The sequence below is a fragment of the Monodon monoceros genome, unplaced genomic scaffold (assembly GCF_005190385.1).
Source record: "Monodon monoceros isolate NGI ecotype Baffin Bay Population unplaced genomic scaffold, NGI_Narwhal_1 Super_Scaffold_11, whole genome shotgun sequence".
NCBI lineage: Eukaryota > Metazoa > Chordata > Mammalia > Artiodactyla > Monodontidae > Monodon > Monodon monoceros.
The window spans coordinates 120,007,365-120,031,492 of record NW_021703767.1 but is presented as its reverse complement, the minus strand read 5'-3'; the positions used below and the strand labels follow the sequence as shown (position 1 = coordinate 120,031,492).

At 44.2% G+C, this 24,128-nt stretch overlaps 1 protein-coding gene across 1 annotated transcript; it reads right to left on the bottom strand.

Annotated features, from left to right (window-relative positions):
- Positions 1 to 18,964: 18,964 nt before the first annotated feature.
- On the bottom strand, positions 18,965 to 21,719 carry PAQR9 (progestin and adipoQ receptor family member 9). Its single transcript, XM_029215145.1, has 2 exons — positions 21,591 to 21,719; positions 18,965 to 21,230 (listed from the first exon to the last, which is right to left on the bottom strand). The coding sequence occupies exons 1-2, from the start codon at positions 21,591 to 21,593 to the stop codon at positions 19,941 to 19,943; spliced, it is 1,293 nt and encodes a 430-aa protein (XP_029070978.1). The 5' UTR covers positions 21,594 to 21,719; the 3' UTR covers positions 18,965 to 19,940.
- Between the last annotated feature and the right edge of the window lie 2,409 nt (positions 21,720 to 24,128).

Here is a 24,128-nt window from a genome sequence, read left to right as displayed (position 1 = left end):
CTTCTTTCCTGCCCTGCTGCTAGGTTCACCAGTACCGTTTTTTTAGATTCCATATATGTGTGTTAGCATATGGTATTTGTTTTTCTCTTTCTGACTTACTTCACTCTGTATGACAGACTCTAGGTCCACCCACCTCATTACTAATAACTTAATTTCATTCCTTTTTATGGCTGAGTAATATTCCATTGTATATATGTGCCACATCTTCTTTATCCATTCACCTGTTGATGGACATTTAGGTTGCTTCCATGTCCTGTACAGCCTCATTTCTAATTGGAGTGTGGTGAAAAAGACACTAGTTACAACTGGAACAAGGGGCCAGGATGGCTGCTTGCCTTGTCTTGCAACCAATAGTCAGCAAAGCTTTGCATCAGCATATGAGACAATTTTTGCAGTCAATTTGGAGGGTTAAATTGTAGAAACTCTCAAAGGGACCAAACTGAGGACATTTCTGAGATTTAGAATTTGACGCTTGGTTTAAGAAAGACTACAATGGGTAATGTGACCTTCCACCTTAGAGACAGTATTATTAATTGATGAAGTGTATTAGTTTAGTTTTATTTTTATAACTCTAATAAACTTAAAGGAATGTCTTAGCGGTCATTTAGAGTGGGAAAACATATTTATGATACTGTGCTTTTCTGCTGTTGCTTTCTCTGCTTGAAGAGCCTGCCAGGAACAGGATGGTGAAGGAAGGAAGGAAGGAAGGAGTAAGGACTCAGGGCCAGGCAGACAGACAGACCTGCGTTCATATTTCAGCTCTACAGTTACTGGCTGGCTGGTTGCAAGTGTGAAACTGATCCTCTCTGTTTCCTCAGGGGTTCAGTGGAATCAATGATAATTATACTGAGGGGATGTGGAGATAATGAAGTAACATATGCAAAGTACCTAGCACATGGCAGATGCTCCAAAATGTTGCTTTACTTCCTGTTTCCCTGTGTCTGCCCGGTAAATCACTCATCCTTCAGACTGACTCAACAAACCTCTTACCTTCCAGCTCTCACGACCCTTCTCTTATCATGAAAATGGAAAGGTTGGACTACATTTGGGATATTATTCCCAGGTAGCCTTTGGAATGCAGAGGACTGTGCTCCTTCCAAAAGACACAGAAGCAATTGTCTTCAAACAGCCAAGATTCCATCAGAAGCTGGAGTAGCAGACTACTTGGATCTTCAAAGTACCTGGGCCCCTGAATCAGTTAAGGAAGATTTCTTGTTCTCTTTTGTATGATCCAATCATAAATTCTGTAAAGTCAACTGACTGATAAAAAAAAAAAAGCTCTGCCTTTATCATTGACCTCCCAACCTAGTAACATTTCACCTACTAATCTTCCCAATTGATTTGTCCTTCGGTCTAGTTTTCCACCTGCTGTTTGTCTGGCTGGGAAATCTGCTATGTCTACAGAACCTGACCAGTCAGCATTCACACCAACTCAGGTTGCTACACTGGCTGTCCTTTCAAAGACTCCTCTCCTCCATCTCAGATCTTCAGAGCTACGCTCACTGCTCTGCATAGGTGTCCATCATACGACTTTGAAGAGGGACAGCTAAATCAATATTTTTGCTTTCATTTGCTGCCAGAATTCGATGATCTGTCACAGTTCTTGCCCAATTCGTCTAATCGTTATTGTTCAAATGTTTTTAGCTTTGTTTAAAGTATTGGGTTAAGTGGTTTCATAAGCTACCTCTGAGCTAAACTTTGAAGTAGAACTTTAGCAACACTTTACTATACTTTTCCACAACGCAGGGCACATACTATTTTATGCTTAATGGTTAATCATTAATGGCATACATCTTTTGCAACTATCCTCCAAGATTTTTCCAGTATTTTCTATCTGGGAAGGTTTTTACTTATAATCATTCTATCCTGAATCATCTCACAAACGCTTCTGTCTTATATCACATTGCTCCTAACCTACAGACCAAGCACAGCTTACTCTAAATAATGTTGAATAAGATGCTATGGTTCTGTAAAGTCTTTGATATTCACATCTGAATGCAATCACTTGTAGATTCATAGAATAGATCTCTCTACAATTATAAGTTGCTTATGTTAAACAGTTCCCCTATCATGCTTTTCACATTAAATAAAGTAACCCTTTCAAATCAATTTTCTATTGTATCTATGATGTAATCATTCGATGGTTATAGGTCAGGGTTGGCCAACTTTTTGGAGGGTCAGACAGTAAATCTTTGGAGGGTCAGATAGTAAATATTTTAAGCTTTGCAGGCCACGCAATCGCTGTTGCAACTACTCAGCTGTGTTGTGTAGCAGTCACAGACAATTTATAAGTGGATGAGCATGGCTGTGAATAATATAACTTTACCTATAGATACTGAAATTTGCATTTCATATAATTTTCACAGGTCATAAAGTGTTACTTTTCTTTTCAGCCATTAAAAATGTAAAAACCATTCTTATGGCCTGTACAAAAACAGGCAGAGGGCTGGATTTGCTCTGTAGCTGTGGTTTTCTGGGACAGTATAGTTTAAAACCAGAAGCAGATCCAGGTTTTGTGAGGAGAGAACTCTTTACAAGGGGACCTTCTTCTTCTTCTTCTTCTTTTTTTTTTAACAGTTTATCATTTTAATGTTTCAATTTGCATTTACTAAGGATGAGGATATTTTCTTAAGTAACATCAGTAAAACTAATAAATTTATGAAATTTAACAGTAATACAATACTTTATTGTAGCCTACAACCCCCACTCCATTTTATTCAATTGTGCCAATAATGTCCTATGTAGGACTGTTTTCAGTACAGGATGCCATCCAGGTCATATAATAAGTAAAGTCTGCACATCTCTTTAGCTTAAGGGGTCCTTCTTTTTAAAAAAAATTATATAAAATTACAAATACGAAATTAGATACAAGGCTTTGGGAGGGACCCATGCGGGTGATAGGCCCTTGAAAATGGAATCTCCTTGGTGTCCTGGTGAATCTGCCTCTGGTGACACTTGGACAATTCTGCTGTGAGGTTCCCAGACCTGGCTGATTATTCAAGACACCAAGAGAACTTTCTAACGACAGGTTGCAAAGCCCCAACAGAGTGCCTGAATTAGAATCTCTGTCTTGTGAAACTCCCTAGGCAATTCTACTGTGCAGCTAGGTTTGGAGACCACTATTTTACTAACCAATTTATAATAGCATATGAGTCCATCAGAACCAGTACCACAAACACATTTGTTGCCTTAATTGTGTAGCCTGTCCAGAAGTAGGTTTTAACCATTGTTATTGACCCATAGCCCAAATATTTAGTTTTATCCAGAAAGCTCGTGTGTTAAATGGTCTCAGCAGAGCAGATATACATACTCTTAGGCCAGGCCATCTACTCTCTTTTTAGTGAAGGTTAACCCATCCATAGTGGATTGGCTCTTCACCATTTAGACTCAGTCTAATATTTTTATATATTAATCTTTAATTTTAAAACTCTTTTTAAAAGTCTTTTATCTTTGAGCCGGCATTACATTTCAGATAATCTATGAAGTAAATAAACGGCAGTTGAAGAACATCTGAAACTTACGTCATCACAGTTGGGAGGGTTAGTTTATAACCTCAGGCACAAGGTGGTAGCTAAGTCACTTGTCATTGATGAATCGTCAGATTTATAGAAGCCTGTTTTCATATTCCTGTGAGTATAATGCATTCTTTATTCTTCAAATATAATATTATTTCCATGATGCTGAGGGATCTTCTTAGTCAGAATTGGGTAGTTCTGTCTGTAAAGGAGGTAGATACTACCACATCCAGTCATCTATTCATTTAACTGATTAACTCATACATTCAACAAGTATTAAACAACTGCCTACAGTATGCTAGGCACCGTGCTGGGTGCTGAGGATCCAAACCTGCAGCCTTGGAGCTTAGATTCTAATGGGGAGACAGAAACAGTAAACAAGGTAATTTCACATGGTGATAAATAATGTGTAGAAAATAAAATAAGGTAAAGCCATGGTGAATGTGTGTGTATGAAGGGAGGGAGGAAACAGGGGCCACTACTTACATAGTCAAAGGTGGTGGTGACGTTTGAGCTGAGACTCAAACAGTGACAAGGAGTCTGAGCTGTGCTGTCCAGCACATGGGAGGCTGAAGCTCCTGAAATTGGGCTGGTGCCACAGGTTGAAATGATAGTACTTTGGATATAGTGGCTTAAACAAAATATATCATTAAATTTAATTTTACTTGATTTTTTGACCCTTTTAACATGGTTATTAGAAAATTACATATATGGTTTGTGTTATATTTCTATTGGACGGCATTGATCTAGAAAGAAAGTTAATTCAATTCCATTTTTTCCCCAGACTGCACACGTGCCCTCAAGGATCCTTATGGATTGGGAATGTTATGAGTTCCTAAGAGTTTGAGCTAATATAACCCTAGCTAAAATGCACTGAACAGTTAGCATGTAGCAGGCACTTAGTAAAATTGCTTTACGTTCATTCCTTGAATTCTCACACTGCTAGGACATAAGAAATATTTCCAACTCGATTTTACAGATGAGGAAATGGAGGTCTGCAGGGGCCAAGTAACTTCCTGAGATGACAACGAAATCGTGGCGTGAGAAGTCAGACCCACGTCCAGGTCTGATGGGCGAAAGGCCAGGAGTTGCAGTGGGAGGAGGCCAGAGTTCAGAGCACGGACAGGGTCGGGACCACCGCGGGCTTTCCTGCAGCCTCCCGGGTCCTCGAGTGCGGGTCCCCTGACCCCCACCGCCGTCCCACCGTCCAGCCCGCTCCCCGCGCCCCTGCGCCGGCTCCGGCCGCCCTCCCAGCAGCTCCCGCAGGCCAAGGCCAAGGGCGAGGCGCCGACCTCCCCAAGCCGACCCCGCCGCCCTCGTCCTCTGGGACCCACCCGCCCCGCTCGCCCCGCGCGCCCCGATGACCCTCGGCCCTCGGCCCGCTGCCGCTCCAACCCCTGTCCCCTGGCGACTACTCCCCGAGCACACCCGGAGAGCACCCCGCATCCCTCTGGCTGCTCGAAATGTATTTCCCGAGCCAGCGTCGGCCCTGCAGGAATTCCTGCAAAAAATCCAGCGAGAGCCGATTTCCTCCCCCTTCCCCTACTGCATGCATCTCCCCATCTGCTCCACCGGCCGTGGTTCTGAAAGTGGGGACCTTTATCACTCGAGGGTCATCTCGCCATCTGGAGTGACCAGGGTGTCTGGTGTGTGTATACTTGTCCACAGCTCTTTAGATACCATTCTCTGGAGAGGCAGGATCCCCACCCCACCTCCAACTTGGGGGTCCAGGCTTTTTCTTCCCAATTGTCCAGAACTTCAGGCTTCGCCTCCACAAAGTTGCCTGAGTGCGCAGTCATCCAGCTCCATGGCCGCAGCGGGGACAGTGGGGACATCGTTCCAGACAAAACAAGCAGGCTGGACGCTAAGAGGCCCCAAACACCTGGGCAGCGATTCCAGAAGCGGCTTCCCGTTTTACAGGAGGGCACTGGTTTCCTCTTTGGGGCATCTTAGGAGGGGCTGTGAATAGTCACTAGCACCTCGGGGTGGGGTGGTGGAGTCAAGCAACACTAGGTGTCTTTGTCAGACCTACTTATGGCATCGAACAGCAAGGACAGGGAGGAAAAGGTTTAGTTTTTAAAGTACTCTGCTACTCACATGACGAGCCCCGTGTTGTTACGCACAGGAAGAAAGGGAGAACTTCATCTTCACCAGACCTGAGTCTGACTCACAGCATAGCTGTGACTCATTCTTCCAGGACTACTTCTCCAGCCACGAAGAAGCAAATGATGGCCCCAGGGCTGAAACGATTCTGTGAACCAGTATGACGGGGAGACAGGGTAGAATTGCCACCTGGTGCTAAGAAAAGCCCTCACGTTTCCTTTTTATTCTCTTTAAATTCATTTTAGCTGGATTCCATCTGTGTAACCAAATTAAAGGGAGGCACCATGATTTATATGACTTGCCCTTATGCGTTCATGTGATACATAGGCGCCTATAAATTAACAAGCTTTACCTTTGGCAAGACATAGGTAACATCTGAGATCAAGTTGAGGGACTTCTGACAGGATTTCACATCTACCATTTTTTATATGTGACCCTTTCCTAGGATCTAAAAGTGACAAAAAGAAAACACCATAACCAAAAGCAAAAATTCAGATGAAAACCAAAAAATCAAACCAAAACAAACAACAAGAGAAAATGAGGACATGCACCTTTTTCTTACCTTATTTATATGCAAGATATGATCAGGATCTTCTTATAGTTGGTGTATTATATGCGTATATCTGTAGAAATATTTATTTCCTTAAGCTCATTTCTTTTTGTACTTTTTGAAATTTCTGTGTAACTAAAATAAGAATATGAAAGAATTCTAAACTGATATTTATAGATTACCATCAAAACAGATTTATAGATGGTAAGGATGAAATAATACAGTGAACCAGTGAATTAAGAGCAGGAGTAAAAGCCCACTCAGAGCACCTTTAATTAATAATGTAGCTCTTAGAGAATTACATTTTGTACCAATAAATGCTCACGTGCCTTCTCCCTACCTCTCAGTTTTCTTCATATATTTTTACCATTATATAGGTTCAGGATAGGAAGGTTGGGTACTATGTGAGCAGGCAGGATATGGAACCTCTTTTATTAGTCCTATGATTTTAAGAAGTACTTATATTTGCAAAGGTAATCCAATTTCTTAAATTCTACCTTCTTTTAGGAATTCCTTCAGCTCTTGGAGAAAAAAAAAAAATTGGAGGTCAGAAACTGTGAGTGGACTCCTCAAACGGAGAGAAAGTAATTATCTACAGATGCTTCAGAAGTCGTCATGACTCAGCCATAAAAAAGAAAAAAGAATGAAATAATGCCATTTGCAGCAACATGGATGGACCCAGAGATTGTCATACTGAGTGAAGTATAAGTCAGACAATCATATGATATCACTTATATGTGGAATCTAAAAATAATGGTACAAATGGACTTATTTACAAAACAGAAATAGAGCCACGGATGTAGAAGCAAACTTATGGTTTTTGGGGGGGTGGGGGGAATAAATTGGGAGATAGGGATTGACATATATATGCTGCTATATATAAAATAGGTAACTAATAAGGACCTACTGTATAGCACAGGAAGTCTACTCAATACTCTGTAATGGCCTATATGGGAAAAGAATCTAAAAAAGAGTGAACATATGTATATGTATAACTGATTCGCTTTGCTGTACACCTGAAACTAACATAACATTGTAAATCAACTATACTCCAATAAAAATTTTTTTTTAAAAGTCATGTCATGTCTACGTGTAGAATTTCCTTTGTACAGATTTTGAGTGGGTGTTGTATCATTCGCTATGCTCTGTTCCTTTCTTTCTTTTTTCTCTGGCCTTCCCGTTACGCATATGTTATGCTTTTTGTAACTGTCCCACAGTTCTTGAATATTCAGTTCCATTCTTCCCCAGTCTTTTTTCTCTTTGCGTTTCAGTTTTGGAAGTTTCTATTGATGTATCCTCAAGCTCCTTGGTTCTTTCCTGAGTGTCTAGTCTACTAATGAGTCATCAAAGTCATTCTTCATTTCTGTCACCATGTTTTTGATTTCTAGCATTTCTTTTTGATTCTTTCTTAAAATTCCCATTGTTTTGCTTACAATTAGCCATGTGTTCTTGCATGTTGTCTGCTTTTTCTATTAGAGCCTTTAGCATTGTTGTCCTAAATTCCTAGTCTGATAATCCCAGTATCCCTGCCTTATCTGAGTCTGGTTCTGCTGCTTGCTCTGTCTCTTCAAACTATGTTTTTGGTCTTTTAGTAGCCTTGTAGTTTTTTATTTAAAGCTAGACGTGATGCATATCAGGTAAAAGGAACCCAGTACTTGTTCCTGCAGAGGTTTCTACTCATGGATTCCTAACATGGCAAGTTATAATTCTCTGCATCCACCTGTCTGGATCTCTAATTTTGGGGACAATGGTTTGCTCTGTGATCTCACTTCTCTGATGGATCCAAGAAGAGTTGTTGATTTTTTGGTTTATTCAGAGTTTTAGTTGTTGTTAGGATAGAGTGACAATCTGTAAGCTTTTTACATGCCAGACCAGAAACTGGAAGTCCTCAGTCAATGTTCTTTAGTTGCAGGAAATGGAAACCTTCTGGCTAACTTAAGGGGAAAATAATTTAAAATAGAAGTAATATATTGAAGGCTATGGGTGCCTCACAGGATTACATAAAGTCATATGCAGGCAAGTCATGAAAAGTACAGAATCCAGAGACACTTTGGGCTCACAGGCCTACCTTGGGTCACATGCCTCACCCCCCCCACTGCCAGGGAGAGCAGTCCCACCAAGGTTGAGTGGGAGGAGTTCTTCCTAAAAGGAAATTTAGGGTACTGCTAGAAGAAGCAGGGGGATGCATTATAGGGATACAAGGAAACCAAGGGAAAGAGGAAACCAAGCACCTGCTGAAGTTCCAGCTCACTTCTGATGGCCTTTCACTGGGATAGAGGACCACAATTAATTTTTTAGATCAGAGACTCATGGAATTCCTTTCCAATGTTATAATTCTGTATATTCTTTATATTTAATGGATTTTTGGTTATTAGGGGCTGAGTCTCAATATGAAAATTATAAACACTATGCTGATACATGGGAATGTTGCTTATTATTTGTGAGTTTTGTTATTTTAGATTTCTTTCACTTGGCATATGTTCTAAGTATCCAAGATATCCATATCTCCCTTCATCTATTTAAAGTCAACATTAAGGGAAAGAAACCTTAGGTAATTCTGTTCCTAATGTTCCTTTTTTCCTTTGAAGTAGAACCAAATCTCTGAAGAGAGTTCAGTCTCTGCCTGATCCAGAGTCTGCTTTGTCTTCCAAGGAGAATTAAGCGTGAAAAATCAGAGGCCTAATTGACTACTTGCTAATGATTGGTTTGGGGAATAAAGAGCTATGTCTTCCCATTTCCAGCACTCCTGATCACCATCTTTTTCTGCTTAGCTAGTTTATCAATTTGGAATCAGTTGCAGACAACAGAGTCCACTCAAACTAGCTGGGGCTGAAGGAGATTTGTTAACAGGCATTGGTTGGCTTAGACACCCACTGAAAGGATTGGAGGAGTAGGCTCAAGGTTGAGCTTCCTGGAACTAGAATTACAATGCCTTGGTGAGTCAGAGAGCTGAGAGGAAGTGGCAGAATCAAGCCGCTAACCGAGTCCTTAACTTATACTATACATAGTAGAGGGTCTGCATTCACACTTTGAGAACATCGACGTCAGGCGTCAACAGGGGAAGAGAAGTCAGCAAAGGAGATTATGAAAGAGTAGCCAGAGACGTAGGAGGAAATCCAGGAAGTACAGGGTCACAGAGGCTGAGGGAAGACTTTCAGCAGAAGGCAATGGAAAAGAGGATCTAAGAAATGTCCAGGACACAATAAGGAGGTTGTTAGAAATCTTGTAAAAACCATTTTGGTGAGATTAATGAAGCCAGAATGCAGTGAGTGAAGGAGTGAGTGGGAAGTATGAAAACAAAGACAAGTGTACACCACTCTTGCAAAAAGCCTAGCTGTGAAGAAGAGAGAGGGGAGTGGTCGTTAGAGTGTGACATAGTGGGGAGAGGGTGACTCTTTTTTTAGAAGATGGGAAAGACTAGTAGCACATTTTAAAATGTTCATAGGGAGAGTCCTATTGAGTAGAAGTAGTTGAACATACAGGAGAACAATGTGCAATACATGGAGTGTGGTTCCTGAAGAGATGGGAAGGGGTAGGATGAGAGGTTTGAGGAAAGAGCGGGAGTGGGAAGATGAAAGAGATGAAATACCTGCAATGGAGAACAGGAGGGTCACTGGGCAGCCCCGAGTCCTAACATATCGACAGAAATCTGTACTTCAAGAAGATATTTCAAATACCTAACATGCAGATCCTAGAATGGGGGACTGGCTGAGTGAAGGTGGGATGGGGGCTGTGCAAGTCCTATTATATAGAACTGGGACACTAGCAAACCTTATGGATCAGTTAAGATGTTTCTGATTACATGCAATAAATACAACTTAAACTAGATTATATAATGAAGGTTTATAAGGAAAAGTCCAAAGACGTGTAGCCTTCAGGCATAGATTGATCAAGTCTCCTTTTGTGATTTACTCTATTTGACCCCACTCCATGTGCTAGCTGTATTCTTATGCTGGCTTCCCTCAGGGTTACACTTAGACTGCCAGCAGCTGCCAGGGTTAAGGATCCCAGAAGAAATTGGAACCATAAAGGAAGAGTGGGGAGGGAAAGGGAAAAAAATACCTGCCTTCTGCCATCTCCCTTCCATCCAATCTCCCACCATTTCTCTCCTTGGCAGGACCTAACAAAAGCCAGAGAGAAGGGGGCCTAGAATCAGCTCCAATACAGAACAAATGAGGGGAGGGATGGAGAAGTGGATCTGAAGGCAAACAGGCAGATATCTGGCACAGGCCCAAGGTGGACAGAAATCCTCCCAGCACACAGAACCTGAGGAACTCATCCTACAACCAGCTCATGGAGGGCTTGGCCTTCCTAGATCATGGGAGGTGATGGCTGCCACTTATTGGTGGCATGGTATGCTATTAGAAGTGGTACAATATTGTGAGCGGGAGTTGGCCTCTCAGTGATCCAATTCTTCTCCGCCTACAGTGAGTTGGGGTGTAGCTGAATGTCTCACTGAGAGGAACTCCTATCACATGGAGATCCTAGGTGCTGGGAGCTGGCTGCAGTTCTAAGCCAGGACTTTGGGTTGATTTTGGGAAAGGGGGCAAAAACACTTAGATTATACATGTAACGGTTCTACTGCATAAGGCAAGCATATATGGAAAGGAGAGTGTGGGCTAGCCAGCCAGGTGCTGAACTGTGGTTGTTATTGTTTGGGGCTGCTGGCATGCATTTTCTTCCTTCCTTCTGTAACCGGGTGCTCCAGAATTTGGACGGGAACCCCACATTGGTAAGACACTTGGCTTAGACAAGTGCCTTACATAGTGCCCATTGGCCCAAACCTTCGGTCTCCCATTGTCCTTGTCCTCACACTCCCCAGGAGCTGGGATTACAGAGGTATGCCTGTGTACCAGACAACCAAGGGACGCATGATGAGGTGGACAGCAGTTGTTTCTGTCTGCCCATCACCCCTTCCTTTGGGGAATGACTCTTCCCCTCCCTGCGGTTCTGAAAAGGGCTGTAAATCACAAGCACCCATACCCTGACATCAGAAGAGTCCATGTGATCTAAGCTAAGCCAATCAGATACTCCCTCCCAGGAATCTGAACTGGGGACAGATATAACAGGGCCAGAAAACAGCTGAAGTTGCCTCTCTCTGGTAGCAGTACCCTGGAAAGACGCTGGCTTGGGGCAGGAGTTCCCAGCTGGAATCTCAAGCTCTGTCCTACTCTTTTTCCTTCCTGAGGTGTGGGTGGTCAGCTCTGTGCATCCTGGGAACTCCCTAGTATTCTTCCTACAAACCTTTTCGTGCTTAATTGATTTTTTCTGTTCCTAACAACCCCAAACCCCTGAAACAAGAGTCAACATGAGTTAAAGACTTAGCAGTCACCACAGAGCTTAAGAACTGAAGTTGAATCTCCCTTGCTAGTATTATTTAGGACAGAGATGATGCAAAGTTACACAGATCACAGGGTTCTGGAACAGGCTGTATTTGCAGAGAAGTCCATGGACCACATGCGCCCTTGAAAAATAGTGAGGTGTAAGGAAAAACTTCATTACCTGGGTTATATGAGTATTTTCTTCGAAGATATGGTTTCAAAGTAAGTCATGAATTTTCTCTTTCTGTTGGGGGGGATGCCTTGTTGAGCTGCTTGTGGGATTTCAGGTCCCCGACCAGGGATTGAACCCAGGTCCTTGGTAGTGAAAGCACAGAGTCCTAACCACTGGACCTCCAGGGAATTCCCATGAATTTTCTTTTTCATTTAACTAAAATTGTAAAAGAAATATACTAAGGGTGTTTCTTCAGGACAAACTTAACATTCTTCCCTTCTGCCTGCTGATGCGTGTGTCATACATACTATTAATTTAGGGATAATCTGTTTGCTGAAGGATATCTTCTGGACATGCAGAGAGGCGTACAAATGCAGTCCTACACACGATGCTTACAAATAATTTATTCTTATTTCATACATTTGTTTTTCAGCAAAAAATGAACAGTTATTTATACAGATGTTCATGTTCAAGATCGTAGGGAACAAATGTCTCAGAAAACCCAAATCATGATACAACAGAAAAGAGTCACAATTTTGTTCAGCTACATGCACAGAACTGACCGAGTGGTAGTTATTTCTATGGATTATTTTGCTTAATTTATCAGGTAACAGGGGATTATGATTAAATAATCCTTTTCTGGCAGAATACACCAACGATTTGAAACCACATTGTAGCCCCCGTCCACACATCCTGAGAAAGCCTCGCCAGCTAGCTAAACACAGCTGTTTAAGATCTAGGTGGTGACTGGAGTTAAGGTAGCCTAAGAAGAATTCATTTAGCAAGCAGTGGAAAAACTAGAAGCTATTAGTTTCTTTTTTCATGCCTGCATTTTCCTTTACTCCCTTCTTCCTCCATTATCACCATTAAATGAACTTAAAAAAGACTGACACAACGAGGGCTCTATTTGGTCACTGTTAAATCCTCCCTCTGCCTCTGACCTGAGGAAAAAAATGAGTATGGCCCTTCAATTAATGCCCTTGACTGCAAAAGGGGACCTGCTGGTTGTACATTCTTGTAAATCTGAGCACAGTCATTGTACTTAAATCCTCAGTTTAGAAATGGATGAACCTCCTAAGGCAGATGGTTTGAGATGGCCTAAATACACATGGAATCTTTTTAGAAACCTTTTGTCTTCAAGGCTGAGTTGGAAAGTGAAGGCTTCAGGAGTGATGGCCATGGTCTGGGAGAAGGCTGATACAAAGAGAGTTCAGAGCTACCACGTGCTTTATTTAGAGAAGAAAGCGGCCACAGCGTCCTCCTCCAGCCCTGAAACACAGCCTTTTCCTGGTCTGTGGATTGATGGCATGAGGCTTTATTCTTCTTTCCGCTCCAGAGAAACTAGGAGTGGAGCGTCCAGGGCTATACATTTTACTGGCCACGTTATCCACTGTGAGTGAACCCTCATCAAACTCAACTGGGCCTCATTTCTTTACTGCCTTGGTACTCAGTTGCTTAGTTGGAACAATTTTGCTCATAGCCTCCATAAAGACCAACCTGGTAGAAAAGTAGACCTTCTGCACTAAGCCTTGCTGGGAGAGTGAATTTAATGATGTTTCTAACTAGAATTTTAAAAAGACTTAAATTTAGCCTTGTGACACACCTATAACATAGCTGACCTGTTTTCTTCTTTTAAAAAAATTGTTTTATCCTTTTTTAAACTATACACTATTTACATTTTTCAAGACCTTGTAGGTCTTTATCATTTGGATAAGAGCTCCAGGTGATTAAACTCCCAGGACAAAGATGAGGCTTTCCAAAAAGCGCTGGTTCTCATCTATGTGCAAAGGCCGGTTTTTACAAATAAATTGCTATTATAAACTTTTAAAATATAAAATTAGAATTCTTCTCTAAAAATTTTGTCTATTAATTTTCATTTTTGCATCCAGCATATTACAAACAGATCATGCTTTCTAACTAGAGATGGACCTAAAAGGAGAAATGATGTTAATGTGTCCCTGTACTCCATCTGGAAACAAGGGTTATTTACACGGGGTCCTTTCTCAATGTTGTGGTGAGCTGTGAGGGGCAGGGCCATCTCTACAGCATGGTTAAAAACCCAACCGAAGACCCCTCCACTCCTGCTTGAGTGCTTATTGCATATTTTAGGTGGAGTATAAGGCATGAGAAAGGTGGCCAGCCACTTTTACACACTGGAGAATAACGCTGCACATTCAAGAAATGCCACGGTTGGAATAGCTTTCAGAGATTGTTCAAGAACAAAACGTATTAAAGGTCGTGCGTTACATTTAGAAGCACAATACATCGGAGAACATTTTCAAAAGCTCAAACGCAAAGCTGTGTTCCACTGAGTTAAACAGTCAATAAATGAGCATTTTGCTGCCTCTAGGTATGTGTTCAGAGCTTTCAAAAGTCACATCCTGCCACAATTAACAACCAAATGAGCATTCTCGGCCTCTGACCTATCCGTAAACGTTAATTCTGCAACTCACTCACAGGCTCTGAAGAAGCTGTTTGGAAACAAAAGAAGCCCACGAACCCGGTTAGAAATCTGCAAACCAGAAATTCAATACATTTGTCCTTTTTTTAACAACGACAAAAATTTGTGTTGGCTTTTGGAATAGTGACCAAGAAGAGTAGATGACCAGGGGTTTCCCTGGTGGTGCAGTGGTTAAGAATCCGCCTGCCAATGCAGGGGACACAGGTTCGAGCCCTGGTCTGGTGCCTCGGAGCAACTAAGCCCATGTGCCACAACTACTGAGCCTGCGCTCTAGAGCCTATGAGTCACAACTACTGAGCCCGTGAGCCACAACTACTGAAGCCTACGTGCCTAGAGCCCGTGCTCCGCAACAAGAGAAGCCACTGCGATGAGAAGCCTGCGCACCGCAACAGAGTAGCCGGAGTGCTGCAACAAAGACCCCAACGCAGCCAAAAATAAATAAATTAATTTTTAAAAAAAAGTGGACACCCATTTTCACAATTAAGAAATAATTATTCATAATATTGACGGAATAAAATCTTCAGTAGGAAGACATGCAGCCTATCACAACAGAATACAGCTTCCACCAATGATTGCTGCCTTTTTCAGTTTGTCTAGACTTGTTCGCTTTTTGTCAGGTGATATACGTCAGAGAATATTGGCAATCCTTCAAGAAAATGATCAAAAGGTGATTTACAGGGCTTCCCTGGTGGCGCAGTGGTTGAGAGTCCGCCTGCCGATGCAGGGGACCCGGGTTCGTGCCCCGGGCCGGGAAGATCCCACATGCCGGGGAGCAGCTGGGCCCGTGAGCCATGGCCGCTGAGCCTGCGCGTCCCGAGCCTGTACTCCGCAACGGGAGAGGCCACAACAGTGAGAGGCCCGCGTACCGCAAAAAAAAAAAAAAAAAAAGGTGATTTACAATTGGCTGATGCTATCCCCTCATGCCTTTTTGCCTTATGCCCTAATTTTATGGAGACAAATTGAAGACGGTAAACCAGCAGTACATCTGCTACTCAAAATATACCTAGGCACTTGTGCTCAGGTCATAAGCTACAGGATGTGGTCATGCTGCCGAACAGAATTCCTCGCCTGCCCTATCTGAGCACTAATGCCCTGGGAGTGCACATGCTTTTCTAGGGACAAAATGTAAAACTCAGGCAAAACTGTCCATAGTTCAACTTGCCCCATTCTAACTGTGTGAAGCTAATCCTCCTTGTTCTCCCTTCTCCCATGCCTCCTTCCTATCTTTTTCACATCTGGTATTTTTTCTATGTAGCTTTCTCCAGATTAATTTTTTTCTAAAACAGGTTTCATAGGTTCCAACACGATGACCTGAAAAGAGGAAAAAGGCTAAAGAACATTAGGTAGTCTCAGCTAATCTTTGGAGATACAAGCATTTAAGCTCACATTTTTAAAAACTTAAATATGCTATCTGTGAAATGCAGCCACTTAATGATACCACGGTTTAGGCACTTTGGATGAACCTTTCTTCACAGTGGTTTAAAACCATGAAACTTCCAAAAGTGATCTTTATGAATTAGCAGTGATGATAAATTTTTCAACTCTTTGTACACATGCCTGCTCTCCCTTCACCTGGATTATGCATTAAACTTTCTAGTTATTTTTACCAAGAAAATTCACATAGGCTTAGGAGCAAACAGAAAAAAAAAAAAGGAATGAAATCGATTGTGGGTAAATTAGCATGTGAATTGAAATAAGATTCTATGCATTGCTCTTAGGCTAATAGGAGAAAAGAACCAAACTCAGTGGCTTGGGACATTGTGCTTATGGCCAAGGTCAGAGTTGGATCCCTGGTCAGAGGGCCTTTCTGGTGCTCCCACCTCTGTTCCACCAGCAGATAAAAGGGTAATGGCTATAATAATATGGCTGGTTCCTTGCCCAGCATCTTACATGCAGAAGGTTGATAATGATCACTAAACGGATTACAGGAACAAGCAAGTGAAAATCAACTCAGAGTGAAGTCGGCAGTGGCAGACTTCAGCAGATGAAGAACAATCCAAGATGACAGAAAGTACTTAAGTAGCTGATAACATTTTGTTTAAAATTTTATAACCTAAATTCAAGGATAGTCATCTCTAACCTCGCTGTTTTACAAGTATAAGGTAATCAATTAAAGGGGGAAAATATATAGATATCCAATTAGTGTTGGTGTGCTTGGCCAGGCATCATAGCCATGCAAACTAGTAACACTCACAATTGAGCACACAACTGTCTCCACGTTCTAATTCTGCCACCTTGGACCAACGGTATAACCTTAAAGTGGAGATAACGCCTACCTGTCTCCCACTATAGCTTTGTGCAGATTAAATCAAGTTGTGAAGAGATCTGAAGATTAAAATCCCTGTTTGTTATTGCTGTTAGCTCTCAGATTCAGCACCAAATCAGAAAAAGTTATAAAAATCACCTCGATCCTCAAATTTTGCATTCTTCAAAATGATTCCCCTGAAGTAGTATGATGAATTAAGTGAAATGGTTTTTGACTGCGATCACTTACAGGCAAGGATTTATGAATGGAAACATGGGAAGGCCACTCTGGCCAGCTCTGAAGCCCTGGGCTTTCTTCCTGGGCTATTTACAGAAAGTGTATGGCCAGGGGAAAAGATCACGTTTGTTTTTACAAGCCAGTCATGACATGACTGAAGAACTCACTTCCTCTCTCTGGGAGGTCACCCTCTTCACCTGAAGGTGCAGATACAAGAAAGGCAGGGAAGAAAGGAACCTCCCCTTAGCCGCCTACATCAGCCTGAGTCAATTCCAGAGACCAACCCACAGGGTGACAGGCATGGAAGTCAAACACCCTCATTTCCCAGGCATGACTCTCTGATGCTGCTCCTTGAGATGTCATCCAGATCATGACTAATGAGTAAAAATAAAATGCATTACATAACAGGCTTCAAAATTCTACTGCTGAAATAGGTTGTACAGAGATAAGGGAGTGCATTCTTATCATCTGTCCTACATTTCTAACAGCTGAACACAATAAACTGACTGAATTGGATGTGGCAAAATGAAGAGTGTGAAAAAATATTTTAAAAGTGATTTTATTCTGATTGTCATATTACCCCTGAAATATATAATATACCTGGAGAGTTCCATGCAAACGTGGAGACTGAGTAAATATTTGCTGATTCTCAAATATCATCATTTATCTTGACCGAAATCCGATATCATTTAGCAAATAACATATATAGCCTCACAAATCAACCCCGGTCTTATGTAGTGTATACGGTACCTATTTGGAAACATGAGGTAAAGCCAAACCAATGTTTTCAACTAGAATGTCCTTTGTCAGTGCTGTATGTGGTATATAAAAATGAAGATGGAAAGGGAAAGGGAACGTGCAGGAAGGAAGAAGCAAAGGGAAGGAAAGTCAGTCCTCACTTTGCTGAAACCTTCCAGGGGAAAAGTGTGTCATCTTACTGGGCTCATGCCTCATAATCACTTGAAAATTATATGGGTATAATTTTATCCTTAAGTGGCCTCTGCTTAAGGACAAAGACACAAGGCAAGAAGAGAATTTTCTTTGAGGACCTGGAAGATCGCCAACAAAAATGTAAAATGACAAATAGAGGCTTTATTTCTTGTTCTCAAACTCATCAACCTTTTTTGGAAGGCTGTCTCTAGAGAGTTTCTTCTATATTACAAGGAAGATCCAAAATGCTCCTCAACCTGTTTCTCTAGCTTCCAAACCAACATTTTTGGGGGCTCTAGAAGAGACAACAATGACATGCAAATGAGTTTGCATGTGGAAATAGCCTGATTTCCACAACTGTCCTTGAATACATGTACTGAATTAAGTTACAGCTGAGGATTGACATCCGTGGCAGGCACAGCTCTCAGTCCCTGTAACCTAACAGGAATCTCCTTGCACTTTGCCAAACATGAGACACTGACACCCATCAGCAAATGTGCAAAGTGTATTTACAATCTCGTTAAGAGGTCTCCTAAGTTAAATATAGACATATATAAAGTTAACTTCCGTGTGCAATTAACACACAAGGATACTGGTTCCTCCAGGGAATTGTGCCGGAGCCTCTCTGTTTACAAGTACAGTAGTGATTAAAAGCATAAACAAAAAGAGCAATCTTGGCAGGACCACCAGCCTACCAGTGCTGAGGTAAGTGTTCATCTACCTTCTGTCCTTGATCTAAATTATACCATGAAGTCAAGACTTCCCCATTCAATGACTTATCTGGCTCTTCACCCAAAGGACTTGTCAAGAAGTGTGATAAGTATTTAAATAAGCCACCTCACTGGTTTGTGTTAGTCTAGAGCTGCTATCTCAAGTCCAGGATAACGTTTATGAGAAATGTCTTAAGTAACACTGGCCAATGTGGTTGTCAGATAGGATCTCAGGAGCGTGTTTCCCTAATTTTTCAACGATTTAGGGTGACCGCCATTCATTTCCATAGTCTGGATCCAAATGAGAATTCAGTGCTTAACTAGGCAAAGGTCATCTTATTTAACTCAAAATTTTCAGCTATAACTCAAGTAACATACTCCTGACTTTCATATTACAACTGCCATATTTACTCCTGAATACTACGATTTTAATTTTAAGCAAGGCTAGACGGGCTCAGTCTAGAACAGTGTCCTTTCACCTTCCCCGATGGCAGCATTAGGAACCACAGCCTCATTAGTGGGCTGATTTCTTCTCCTTGTAAGAGAAGCCAAATGCTCTGCATGTCCTAGGAAGCCACTACTGGTCCTACCAAAAACTTACAACCCATACCATCTTCCTTCCCTCCTGAATAGAATGTTAAACCTTGATTTGCAATAAAGTAAGAAAAGCTTACACCTACTGCTCTCCCCATGCAAGAAACTATGTGTGAGGACCAGTCATTTGGGCATTGCTTCAAAAGGCACATTTATTCCAGTGGCAATTTGAATCAGTAGAGAAAGAGAGAATAAGATTAAAAACAAAACCGAAAAACAGGATGGGTTTTGTGGAACACATAAGTAAATAGAAATCTGGGACCTATACAAACCACTTAGCTCCTTCCCAATAGTTTAACTAGAGTCCCTAAGGTAGAATAATTCACAGTTGTATCATGACACACACAGGCCTTCAAAAAATACTGTTTAAAAAAGTAGCTGAGAACTCTCAAGCAGCTTGCCCTGATGTCCAGTTCAAGTATATGCAATGCAGAAGAGCTGCAAGATTCCAAACTACGTGACAAAGAAAATTCAGTGCAGATCACAGGCTTTGATAAATTATGAAAAATCATTGTATATATTACTATTTAACTAACATCTAAGAAACATTTTGAAATAATTAACGTGTGTTCACATTCCATGCATTTTCTAGCAGGTTAAGCCCTGGGTTAGTGTCTCTGTGCTCTTTTCCTACAAAGCTCTATTCTTTGACAAATCCAAGCATTCCTCACACCGAAACGGAAGTACCCAGGGGTTCTGTCTACTTACCCTCTTTACTGCATGCCTGACCTCACAAGGGCTGCTCGTTATTACCTCTGGCAGAGAAGACGACTGGAAGATCGAACTGGTTGGGGTTTTATGTGGGGTTCTATTCGCGCTGCCTTAGAAGAATCCCTGGATGTCACAGACACCACCTGCATTTTTTCCAGGGACAAGAACCAGCCGCCCTCTCCCTCCTGCTTGCCCCACCTCCCTCTCCCAAAGCCCTAAGTGCACTGAGTGCACTCTCCCAAAGCCCTTGTCGCACTGAACTTTTTCCCTATGGTTTTGCAGCACCCTCCTCGAGCAAAGAAGGAAACACAACAAAACTTGAAAACAAACCAACAACAGAAACTTCAAACAAACAGGTGAGCGAGCCGGCAGCCTCCTCCAAGGCGGAGGCTCACTTTTTACCGCAGAATTCGGTGTTGTTGAGGAACTTCTTGATGACCAGCCCCAGGCAGACAACCAGCAACAACATGTAGCCCACGGTGCCCGAGAAGGTGGGCGCGTCCGGCGGCGCCTTAAGGAACTGGCGCAGGCCCTCCTCCACGTAGTACACCTGGTCGTAGATGCTAAGGAAAGTGAAGATGTGGAAGAGCTGGTGGCTGTGGCCGATGATGTCGAAGAGGCCCGGCTGGATGCGCTCGGGGATCTTGCTCACGTTGAAGAAGGCGGCCACCACCAGCCAGAAGTAGCGGCGGTAGAAGTGCACGAAGAGAGTGGGGTTCTCGCCCCGCAGGTCGAAGAGCCAGCTCTCGAGCATGATGGGGCAGGCCATGCTCAGGGGCATGACGAAGACGAAGGTGCGCAGCGCGAACGGATAAGAGCACCAGTCGGTGCGGCTCTTGCAGCAGGCCACGGTGCAGGCCACGGCCAGCAGGAAGGCCACGGGCAGCACGAGCGCGCGGTAGGCGGCAATGAGGCCCGTGCAGTCCACGTGCCAGCCCAGGCGCTGCTGCACGTACGGGGTCATCACCCTGGCGTCCAACAAGCTCAGGCCGGGCAGCAGGTAGTAGTAGTAGGCCACAGTGCTGCCAAAGCCGTAGTAGCTGATGGACGCGTAGTCCAGGTAGAAGAAGGCTGCGCGCAGGCGCAGCGACAGGCAGCTGAACACGTGCGCCGTGCAGCTCATGGCGAAGGTCAGCAGCACGCCCGAAGCGTAGCACCACAGCGGCAGTAGCCACGGATGGTGGAAGGGCACGTCGCGGCCGCTCAGGAAGAACAGGCGGCAAAACTTGCTCAGGAACAGCAGCAGTGGGATGAAGTGCGTCCAGAAGTTCAGCGTCTCGTTGGTAGGCTTCAGCACCGAGGCTAGGCACTCCTGCGCCGTGCACGGCAGCCGCCGGTAGCCCGACAGGATGAAGCACTCCACAAAGTCGTCGGGCACCTCGTCCCAGCGCAGCAGCGGCTTGGCGGAGGCCGGAGGGTCCCCGGAGGGTGAGGGGTGGGGGCGCGAGGCGGCCTCCGAAGCCGCCGCGGTCGTGCCGGGCGGGCCCTTTGTGCCCGCGCTCCGGGGCTGCAGGCGCCGCGGCATGGTGCCCGGGGCTTGGCTAGGGCGCGCACAGGCGACCTCTGGCGCCGGCTCCGGCGCGCTCGCCAGTCCCCGCCGGCTGCCGTCGGAGCCTTTGTGCACGCGCCGGGGGCGTCGCTGCAGGTTCACGAGAAGACCTGAGCCTCGGAGCAGCCGTTCCTAAAAAATAAACAAATAAGTAAATAAAAATAGTCATCGATTTCGCAGCCGCGTAGCGACCGGTAGGAGCGCACGGGGCTCGGCGGCCCCTTCCCCAGGCTCCCTGCTACCGGCTCTCGGCCGCCCGCGCTGCTGCAGCGGCGGTGGCGGCGCGGCTGACGGCGGCGCTGCTGCGGTGACTGGGCATCGCGCGGTGCGGGCGCAGCAGCAGCCGCCCCCGGCGCGGGAGGCGGGGATGTGGGAGCTGAGGCGCTGGAGGGAGGGAGGGACGGGCGCACTGGGGGAGGGCGGGGGCCTCTCTGGCTAGTGTTTCGCGGCGGCCTCGGGGGATAGAGTTGTCCCTGGGCTCGAGTTCCGTACCATCCCCCCTCCCTCGGGTCGCAGAAGCCCGAGCTGGCCCGTTAATGATTGATGCGGGGGACCAAAGGCTGCGACCGCGACTCAGCAGCCCGCGCCGAGGGCGAGGGTCGGCGCGGGGATTCGAAACCCGACAGCCACGCGGGCGTTCGAGAGGACACTGGAGAGACGCGTCCGCTGGGGGCGGGGATCTGCGGCCGCGGGAGGAGGGGAGAGGAGCGCAGCCGGCGCGCCTGAGCCGGGGCAGGGCGGAGGGATGCGCTGACAGTAATCTCCGGAGGGGGCGGGGGCGCTCCGGAAATCGGGGGCCTTTGAGGCCATGTCTGGATCGGGGCGTGTCATTGTCAGATACCTGGGACTGCTCCTCTCTCTCCGTGTGTGTGCGCGCGCCCGCGCGCGCGGTCCTCACTCTCAGCACCGTATCAAGCATTAGTTTGTCTCCTTTCGTCTAGCGGACTTATTCAGGTGCGTCACTAACCTCCTTTCGTCCTTGTCCGGTCCAAACGAACGGTCCTCTAAACCGGCCTGTGGTCGCGCTCACCAGGCCTCGGGGGCCGCAGCTCACCCGTGCTCCTGTTCTTGTGTCTTTAACTAGGAATTTTGTTTGGAGCCCAAAGTCCTACAACTCAGAGCGGGCTGCTCAAACTCCACGTTTTAATGAAAATTTTCAGGTGAAGACCAGGCGATTCAGAAAGCCTGTAACGATCTGAGGAATTTATTAAGAAGGGGTTCCCAAGCAGAGCTGCGCCTGAGTCAAAGGCTGATCATAAGTGGGGGCCGTTGATGACGGAGGACTAAAGGGAGGAGGTGCGCTCTAGCCCTAACTGAAAAGAGAACGGAGACGAATTCGTAGAGACTCGGAGGGGTGGCTTGGAAAAAGCTTATGCATAATTTAGCAGAAGTACCTGGCAGGCTAAGTTGGGTGGCTGGAGCCCAGAAGAAAGGAAGACTGAAGAATGGAAAACAGTTGTGATGCACTGCGCTGTGAAAATATGCCCGTAAGCCTTGTGAAAAGAGGGGCTAAAAAACCTGCCTCCTGTAAAATGTTTATCATTTCACGGAAGTTTCTCTTAGTGATGCCTTGGGGATGTGACTGAGTCTGACTTGCATCACTGACCTGCTGTATAGTGTCATGGCAACAAGGGCTAACCTTTAAGGAACCAGGCACTGTTCTAAGTGCTTTACAGTTTTAAATTTTTTTAGGTACTATTATTTTTCCCATTTTGCAGGTAAGGAAGTGGAAGCACCACAACGGTGAATAATATGCCCAATTGGCAGAAGGGGGATTTGAACCCAGCAAGCTGCTTCTGGATCTTGTGTACTTAAAGCAGAACATCCAACAACCTGATTTGCTCAGAAGAAACTAGTAGGGAAGGATAGTCTGATTTGAGGAAAGCCTTTCATTTTCATTTTATAAGTGAAAGGCTACCTTCATCACTATAACAAATCCTGTAGGTACGTCAAGGAAGATTTACTTAGTGGTGGCTCAGAGGACTTAAGTTATGGATAAGAATTATTTATAACTAAGAAACCATTCAGTATTGTAAATGTCTAAAATTACTTAAAGGTACTAGAAACAGTCCCTTTAGAAGTTTCCGCTTTCTCTTTGAAAAAAGTGTTTTCCATTAATAACTGCTTTAGCAAACTCTTACACAACTAGGCCAAAGGTACACTTGGGTCTTGAGCCTTTCTGAACTATCACAAATTCCTTATTAATGGATTTTAAATAAATGAGATTTTGCCATAGTTACTTAACTAGTATTTTGTTTTGCCACTGTCTATAGCCTTGTTTCTGTTTTTGTTTTTGCGGTACGCGGGCCTCTCACTGTTGTGGCCTCTCCCGTTGCGGAGCACAGGCTCCGGATGCACAGGCTCAGCGGCCATGGCTCACAGGCCTAGCCGCTCTGCGGCATGTGGGATCTTCCCGGACTGGGGCACGAACCCATGTCCCCTGCATCGGCAGGCGGACTCTCAACCACTGCGCCACCAGGGAAGCCAGCCTTGTTGTTTTAAAGCAAAACCTAATTTCCTTTCACATCTGGACTAAGGATCCAGGCTAATCTGTAAAAGGGATTAAGATTCAGCCATTTATAAATCAAACCTGGGAATGATAAAACTGAATCCAGGGCAGACTGGAAAAAAATATTTTTTTTCTATTCTCTTTGTTACTTCACAAACAACCTGAGCTGTAGAAAAATGTTGATCTTATAATAAACCCCATATTTACCAACCTCTTAGTTGCATAATCAGCTCACTTACATAATCGGGAGAAATAATAGAAAGTTCACATCAAGTGAAATAATGGAATTGACTCTAAATGAAAGTGAAAAAACTCTGGCTAGATGGAATAACATTTATCTTGATGACTAAGAGTGATGGGACTGGCTCTAATAAAAGATGGTGTTCTTTAAAACACTCAGTATTTTATAAAGTCAAAAGATCTGTTGTAGCATTCTCATGTCTTTCGGAAAGTCTTTGGGACTTCTGCTTTTCTCTTTTCTCACGCGTCTCCCACCGCACATGAGGCACAAAGTCAGCTGC